General features: G+C 45.5%; 1 protein-coding gene across 1 annotated transcript; it reads left to right on the top strand.

Annotated features, from left to right (window-relative positions):
• Positions 1-627: 627 nt before the first annotated feature.
• On the top strand, positions 628-8,641 carry LOC311041284 (protein furry homolog-like; the record flags this gene model as incomplete). The annotated part of the gene is made up of 12 exons (XM_084086190.1): positions 628-713; positions 883-995; positions 1,489-1,639; positions 2,312-2,415; positions 2,923-3,046; positions 3,527-3,726; positions 4,101-4,288; positions 4,546-4,640; positions 5,050-5,336; positions 5,777-6,121; positions 6,587-6,893; positions 8,497-8,641. The coding sequence occupies 12 exons, from the start codon at positions 628-630 to the stop codon at positions 8,639-8,641; spliced, it is 2,145 nt and encodes a 714-aa protein (XP_083942316.1).
• Between the last annotated feature and the right edge of the window lie 588 nt (positions 8,642-9,229).

Genomic DNA, 9,229 nt, shown 5'->3' with positions numbered 1-9,229 from the left:
CCCAACCCCTCCTTCCTTCCAAAGAGGCTTTCAGCTTTCCATGTCAACCAGCCTGTCAGATTGACGGCTTATGCCCCACAGCCAGGGGCAGAGGGATTGCATCCTGATGGTGGGTTGCTGTGCCCCATCAGGGCCCTGAGGCAGTATGTGGACGTGATTTCTGGGTTTCGGAAGTCGGACGCACTATTTCTCTGTTATGGAGGGCACAGGAAAGGGTGTGCTCTGTCCAAACAACGACTCTCTCACTGGATTGTTGATGCCATTCTACAGGCCTACGAACGCAAGGGTTTGCCTGTTCCTCCTGTGAGATGTCATTCGACCAGGAGCGTGTCCACCTCCTGGGCTGCATTGAAGGGTGTCCCACTGGCTGACATATGTGCTGCAGCAGCGTGGGCTTCTTCCTGCACGTTTGCCCGCTTCTATAGGGTGAATGTGGCCGCCCCTCATCCCATGGCGATGGCGGTGCTGTCGGCCTCTTCAACCTGCAACTGATGGTCAGGTAAGGGCAGGTTCCTCGTGACTATGTTGGTATTAGTCATCCAGGTGTTGAAAACACTGCCTCTGGTGGTCAGAAGGAATGAAGTAGAACGAGAGTTATGCATATAACTAAGGTTCTACGAATTCCGGATGACCGCCAGAGTTGACTGTCACTCGGGATCCCATTCTCGACGAAAAGATTTCAAGAGGATGATCGCTGTGTACACCGCACCTATGTAGGTAGCGTGCGCGCACACAGGTCACGAGTGACTTTGTTGGTATTAATATTCGACCTATGCGCGAGCGCGCGATGAATATCCAGGTGTTGAAAACACTGCCTCTGGCGGTCATCCGGAATTCGTAGAACCTTAGTTATATGCATAACTCTCGTTTTCCTGTGTGCAGTTACACCCACCTGGACATCTACAGTGGTCTGAACAGCAACCTGAACCGACAGCACCACCGTCTGGAGTCCAGATATAGCAGCAGCTCTGGAGGCTCCTACGAAGAGGAGAAGAGTACGAACACACACTTTAACCACTTAAACCCTTTATGCTGCAAGCTTATAGAATTGTCATTTTTGCTTTATATTGATATATCCTAGATCTCATTGCATCCTCTTAGATGTAAACAGAATCAAACCATTCTAGATGGGGAATCTACTTTATATACAAGGAGACATCACTTTGTATGATAATCACAATGAAATATCTGGTTTGTCTGGACAGCCCATTTTAACAAGGGTGATTTTGGACATCTCATCTGTTTTTTTAAGTCTGGATCAGACTAACAGATCTGAACCCATTTGATTTGGCATTAGGGGCCTGTTATATATGTCTACACTAATATATATATATATATATATACAAATATATTATCTAGGAGCACCACATTTTCTCTCATCAAATTAAAGCTCCATTACAAATTTCCATGAAATATTGGTACATCTAGAGTTGATCTAGTGTACCATCATCATAATGACCTGTGTGTGTTTGTGTGTGTGTTTTCAAGGTGACTCCATGCCTCTGTACGCCAACTGGCGTCTGAAGGTGATGGACCACAACCGGCCCGAGCCTCTGCCCTTCCCTCCTACTGGAGGCTGCTGGGCTCCTCTGGTAGACTACCTGCCTGAAACCAACACCCCTGCTGTTCCCCTGCACAGGTAACACACACACACACACACACACACACACACACACACACACACACACACACACACACACACACACACACACACACACACACACTGTTCCCCTGCACAGGTACCACAAACGCACACGCTCTATTCCCCTGCACAGGTAACACACACACACACACACACACACACACACACACACACACACACACACACACACACACACACACACACACACACACACACACACACACACACACAAACATCTTATCTACAATCCATAACAAAATAACTTATAAAAAACAAACAAATAAATAATATATATTAAGAGATATCTTGCCAAGTATGTAACTGTTCATTTGTGTATTTGTTTAATTTGACTGGACTTTGGGATTAGAATGTTAATTCTAAGTCTTTTTGTACTAATTTATTCATTTTTATTTATTTTATAATTTAATTTGTATTTTTAGTTGTATGTATTGTATGTATTGTATGTATGTATGTATTGTCTTTGCTATGCTCAGGACCCCAGGAAGACTAAAGGCTCATTCATGTGTCTATGGGGATCCTTTAATAAACATAAACACTGTTCCCCTCCTTAAGTACAACACACGACACCCGTCCTTAACCTCTCTCACTGTCACATACTGTAACTGCAGCGTCCCGCTGTCAATTCGGCATTTTTTCTCTGTTTTCCAGGTGTAACATCGCTGTCATCCTTTTAACGGACCTCATTGTGGATCACGGGGTCAAAGTAGAGTGGAGCGCCTACCTGCACCTCCTGTTGCACGCCATTTTTATAGGTAAACACACCTGTTGTTGCACGCCATTTTTATAGGTAAACACACCTGTTGCATGCCATTTTTATAGGTAAACACACCTCCTGTTGCACACCATTATCTGCCTTGTTAATTTTACAAATCAAGGCAGATACTGAAAAGGCGTACACTCAGTACCTTCCATGCATTTACACAGGAGCTTCCTTGTTTGTGGAGGCAGTCGCAGCGATTGCTTTCTTGTAGAAATCATTCTTGTTTTGAAAACGTTTTAATTGAGATGTGTTACCAGTTTGGTAACCGTTTTTGAGAAACAATAAGTGAGGCCGTTATTTGCTGTGATTTTGGAACAGGTAATGTTTATTTTTTAGGCCCTCTGCTTCGCATAACCACATGCCTTCGCTGTCCTAAAATCCATGGTAAACCACGGCCTCTTGTGGTTTATTATTGCTTAGTATGTAAGCAACGAGAACGAGTTGTACTCAACCTGTCATGGTGACTTTTCGGACACTTTGGCCTGCGTTCTCCCTCCAGGGTTTGATCACCAGCATCCAGAGGTCTATGAGCATTGCAAGCGCCTACTGCTCCACTTGTTGGTCGTGCAGGGAGCAAACAGCAGTGTCCAGTCCCTGGCCACGGTGCTGCTCCGCAACAGGGAGTACAACTACCCCCGAGTCCTGACTGTGAATATTCAAAGATTTGCACACATTTTCACGATTTTTCAAAAATAGCAGATCTACAAGCTCGTAGTGCGGCACTCGGTGCCGCGCTATGAGCTTGTAGATCTGCTATTTTTGAATAGCCCAAAGTGTAAAATAATGCTTTTTAGCTCAAATCTAAAAATGACACAGTTCCAGGTCTTAATGGGTTAATACAAATATTTTTTATACTTAGTTTCGGTTTCCTATAATAACCATGCCTGGGACTAACATATTGGTGTGTCAGTGTTCATCATCATCATCATCCTTGTTACCATGACTAATTTCTTCATCCCACTCGTGTGTTTGCTTTCATGCTCACAGCTATGTCTGAACGGATCTGGTATTGTCACATCGCATGGCTTTTTCGTTTGTGTGGTTTGACTTTTGATATGTTACACATGGTTTTGATTTGACTGTACGTGATAAACTCATAATAGAGGTGGTGGGTGTGGTGACGTGTGTCTGGCTGTCTGCCCTCCTAACATGGGTTGTGTGTGTGTGTTTGTCTGGTGTAGGAAGCGCGGTCCGCTGTGGAACCACGAGGACGTCTCTCCCAAGAACCCCAACATCAAGAGCGCCGATCAGCTCAGCGTCTTCCTCCGACATGTAGTGACTGTGTTTAAACAGTCACCGGCAGGTCAGTATTGTCTTATATGGTCTTGGTCTTGTCCGTAGCTAGTCTCGCAAACCGCAGGACCGACCTAGGCACCACATTTGTTGTGCACACTGTCATTAGGCTAATTCTTGTCCACATATGCTCTATACTTTTATAATGAAAGTGAAAGGGGCTCGGATTGTCCTAATTTGGGCACGGGTGACATCAGTTTAGTACCGAATTCTACGACTGCCTGTCTAAGAATAACTATTCAGATCATAGATTTCACTCTCTCCACTTTTTAAACATTCTCTCATTAGGCCAACTTCTATCTACCTAGCCAGTGAAATAATGGTGAAATTAAACTGTTAATCAGTTCACCAGTCACACTAACGGGTATGCTTCCTTCCCATCAGGCTTCCAGCTAGAGTCACTGCTGAGTGAAGTAGCCCTCCAGACAGCTCTGTCGTGCTCTTCTCGCCACTATGCCGGCCGCTCCTTCCAGATCTTCCGGGCTCTCAAGCAGCCCCTGACAGCCGCCACGCTGTCTGACGTCCTCTCACGCCTGGTGGAGACCGTAGGAGACCCCGGAGAGGAGGCCCAGGTAAGAAGAACATCACAACCAAAACGCTGCTCATGCTGAATGATTTATGTGTCTAAAATGAAATATTTCTGTTCAGAGAGCAAACAGGTGCCTCTCTGGCCTGGATGGAGAGTGAAGCAATGTATCTGTTGTGTTAGGAGCCTTGTGAGGGTCAGTGTGTGTGTGTGTGTGTGTGTGTGTGTGTGTGTGTGTGTGTGTGTGTGTGTGTGTGTGTTTGTATCTGATAGGATGACCTCTGCTCTTCTCTCTCTCCTCAGGGTTTTGTAATAGAACTGCTGTTGACCCTGGAGTCGGGCATCGACACACTGGCAGACACCGTCAAGAACTATGACCTCCTCACTGCCTTAGCACAGTAAGTCTGCTCAAAAGCCAGAGCTATATCCAATTCTCCAGTATGAGAGACATTTTAAACAAATGAAAAATGTTTTAAGCAGATACTAACTGGTAGCTGCAATCCAGAACTTATTTTGAAAAATAAAATGTTAGTTTAACCAATCTGTATGGGGGAGAGTGTGTTAATACATGTAACTAGTACACTGAAGGTGGTCTCCCTTGAGACATACAGACCCTGGTGTCAGTTAGGACACCTAACTAGTTGACAAGTAGCACCGCCTTAGGCACAATTTCTCCCCTGGCCAAGCAGGGATTGCCTCTTGTTTGAGCGTTAGACATTAAGGTCTCTCATGCGGGAGAATCAAGGCTAGATAAAAGTTCAGGTTGCATTTTTCATTAAAAAAACTGCTTAAATGTTTATATTGCAGGACCCCTACCCACGATCACCTATTATTGGGAGCCAAGTTTGCAGCCAACAGGAAAAGCACGGGACAGATAAACCTGAGCAGCGGGGGTCTGTTCAACTATGCCCACTACGGCCACGGCCGCAGCAACTCGCTCCGCGCCAGCCTGATGGGCGAGCAGCGGAAGGCCGACCGGAGACGGAGCAACACCCTGGACATTGCCGACCGCCCGGGAGGCAGCCACGGCAACCTGGCGCGCACGCGGAGCCTCTCGTCGCTACGGGAGGGCGGGGGAGGGGGCGGAGGTCCGGGTAGGCCTTGTCATGATTGTTACATAACCGCCTGATTGCAATTATTATTTAGATCGCAATTGTTTTTGCGTTCCATTCTACTGTATAAATTCTTCTGTTGTAAAATGTTCATACAACTTCAAATATTTTCAAAAACAGTGGAAATAGCTGATTGACAAGCTCACAACGCATTGCAATGTGGTTTGAGCTTGTAGATCGGCAATTTCAACTACTATTAAAACATTTTGAAAAGTATGGCCTGTTTTGGCAATAGTACTTTATTCATTTGATTATTGGTAGCGGCCATTGTTAAGTTATTTCTTTGTATATTTAAGTTAATTATCTGCCCTGTGCAATTTTAGTTTTCAAAGCCTAAAAGGCAAACAGAAATGTATCGTTTATTGCAATTATTTGTGTGACAATAATTGTCAACTAAAATGCCATGATCGTGACTACCCTAGGTCCGGGCGGGGAGGCCACACCGCCCCCCGTGGACCCCTCCAACCTGATGGCCACGGTGTTCTGGATCGCCGCCTCGCTGCTGGAGTCGGACTACGAGTTCGAGTACCTGCTGGCGCTGCGGCTGCTCAACAAGCTGCTGGGCCAGCTGCCCCTGGAGAAGGCGGACAGCCGCGAGCGTCTGGAGCGCGTCCAGGCCAAGCTGAAGTGGTACAGCTTCCCCGGCCTGCTGCAGCTCTTCCTCAAGGGCTTCACCTCGGCCTCCACCCAGGAGCTCACCATCCACCTGCTCAGCAAGCTCATCAGCGTGTCCCGACACACGCTGGTGGACCCCTCGCAGTTGGCGGGTAAGAGACAGATTTTGGGGGGGTCCGAAGACCAATGTTTTGACCAATATTTCGCATTTTTATTTTGAAATCGATGTAAAAGTTTCTGTTTGAGAACATTTAACTTTTTGATAATTCAAAAAATTAAATAAAGTATATCATTGTTGTCGGGAGGAAACCTCTTCTCTCCAATATTTTGTTTTTTGTTTTGTGTTTTTTGGTAAATGAGAGCCCTATGTGATCATACTACAGCGTCACACAAAAGCATAAAAAATAGCAGATCTACAAGCTTTAAACGCGACACGCTTTGAGCTTGTCTATCTGCTGTCACCCGACAGAGACGACATCATGATTGCAGGCCTTTTGCTGCCTTATAGAGGCGACGGGGAAATAACACATTTTATGTAACAGATGTGTTGTAAAAGTGCGACATCTGGTGGCTGAACGTTTTGTCTGGTGTCCCTTTTAACGCCACGCATTCCTCAGGTTTCCCGCTCAACATCCTGTGCCTCCTGCCGCACCTCATCCAGCACTTTGACAGCCCCACCCCCTTCTGCAAGGAGACGGCCGACAAGATCGCCAAGGTGTGTGCCGAGGAGAAGTCGCCCACGCTGTCCAACCTGGCCCACATGATGAGCCTGTACAGCACGCACAGCTACTCGCGTGACTGCACCAACTGGATCAACGTGGTGTGTCGCTACGTGCACGACGCCTTCGCCGATATCACCTTCAACCTGGTCACTTACCTGGCTGAGGTAAGCGCCGCCCCCCCCCCCACATCACACGACCGTCGGCATGTCTTAACCGCTTTCACGGCGTCCCTATTTTGGGCATGTCAGCGTAGGCAAACCTTTTCTAACATTTTCTAAAACAGAAGATCTACAAGCTAACGATGTGTCACTACACAAGTTGTAAATGTGTTGCTGTCGTTGTACGAGAAAGTATGAAATAAGGCTTGAGTGGTTTAGAACAGTGGTTCCTAAACCTCCAAATGAATTATGTATTTGGCCGCGGACCTCCATCTGAAAAGATTTTGTGCCAGGAACCCCCAAACAAGATTTGTGTTGATAGAATGTTATTTGAAAAATATTCCAAATGTTTTGTATTTTCGCAATTTCTTTTCGCAATGCACATTTGCAAACACCTATGTCATATATTATCACAGATGCAATCTGTTCCTGTTTTTATAGATAACTAAATTATATGATCTACTATAGTCTATATCATGCAGAGATGTTGCTTGCCAAAAATGAAATGAACAAAGTGGGCATGAGTGAACTGCTGCGAGACGAATACCAAAACTCCCGCTAGCGGCTCGCCCCCAAACAAAGTCGCCCCGGGGAAAATCCGGCGGTATTCGCCTGGTGTTCCTAAACATATCAGTAAACTATGCCTAACCCTAACCTTATTCCTAATCTTAACCTCAGTAAAACTATACCTAATCCTAAACCTATATCTACCCTTATCCTCAGTAGGCTAAAACAAATACAAGAATACAAGAACCGCTGGTCCGACTGAAAAATGGGGGCGAGGGTGTTTTGGGGCGAGTCCTAATTACCCTTCGGGCTGTGGTTTCCCTGGGCAACACCGTCGCACAGTGTAAACAAATTAATATATATTTTGGGCTTTACATCGATTCTCATTCAACCTTGATATGCAAAAGTAGGTTTTGTTTTGTTAACGTTAATTATATATGTCATGATGTGGCCTTGCGCGAGGTTGATTACTTGCCTCTATAGTTGCTTTCACCAACTTTCACCACTTTATCCATTGCAGACAGACAGTCACTGTGATTGCATAATATCCACGACCCACACGTGTTCGGAACGAGTCCCTTTATCGACAATTGGGTCCGGCTTGGTACAGGTTCTATCACCTCGGAAAATCCCGGTTCTGTTTATCAACACCCGAGCGAGCCAGAGCAACCCTACTCAGCGCTGATCAGGAGGAGACACAGCTGTGTCTCTCAGCTGTGCTCAAAAATAGCAGACATACAAGCTCACAATGCGACGCGCTGTGAGCTTGTAGCTCTGATATTTTCAACGCGCGACACCATCGTACAACAAATAGTCTATTCTATAACTGCAGCACACAGCAGCCGAGCAGGCTGTCGGAATTAAACCACAGTCAGATCATGATATAAACTTTAAATGATTATGATTGTAACGGTTGTAGCCAACTACTTTAATGCAAATAATAATATTAATAATAGGCTTAAATGATAAAATAGCCTCATTTTCCCAACCGGTGGCCGGTGGTGTTTATATTTACCGGCCAATTAAACATTTTACCGGTCAATGGCCGGTAAATACCGACATGAATGTCTGAGAAAAGGTGTCGTTTGGTCCACACCAGACATGTCTCTCACGGTTGTTTGTTTGTGTCTCTTCATGTAGTTCTCTCCGTAACATCGAGTGCTACTGTGAAGAGAAGGACACGTGGGAAACTGTGGGGCAGATCTCTGATGCTTACTGCCGTGTCAAATGTGTCTCTCTCAAGCTGAGGAGGGATTATAGTCAACCCATAGATGATGATGACTAGAGTTGGGGTCCAGAACCGGATGGACCGGATCCAACATTGAGGAACCGGAATCTGTTCCATCACATTTGGAACCGATTTGTCACTCTGTCAGATGCTGGTATGTGGGCTTCATGTCTGCTATACAATTACAACACTAGTGTTTCTCAAACTTTTAATTTCAAGGACCACCATAACTCTTTGAGTGTAAGGTCCCATTTAGAACCTGACTGAATTTGTGTTAAAAAAAAATCTATATCATTTTGGCTTTCATTCAAATGTTTGATAAATATAGGAATTGTCAAAGGGAACCGTTAAGAGGGAATCCTTAACAAACCAGAATCGTTAAAATCCTAAAGGGTCCCGACCCTAAAGGTGACAGAATATAGATGGATTTATAATATAATGTAAACAATGAAGATGATGATTAAGAAGCTTCCTGCTGGGACGTCACAGAGGAGAGACAGTGTTGTGATGGTAGTGTCAGCCTCCCATTGAGTTGAGAAGCTCTGCTCAGACCCAGCTCACTCAGATGAAAGAGATGAGGAGGAGAGAGAGATGGACACAGCGTCCCATGCTGCTACTGCTGCTCCTGGCCAGCCTATCAGAGCT

Source organism: Gymnoscopelus microlampas (assembly GCF_963454915.1).
Source record: "Gymnoscopelus microlampas genome assembly, contig: SCAFFOLD_55, whole genome shotgun sequence".
Taxonomy (NCBI): Eukaryota; Metazoa; Chordata; class Actinopteri; order Myctophiformes; family Myctophidae; genus Gymnoscopelus; species Gymnoscopelus microlampas.
The sequence above is the reverse complement of the archived record's forward strand: the minus strand, read 5'-3'. Positions and strand labels throughout refer to the sequence as shown.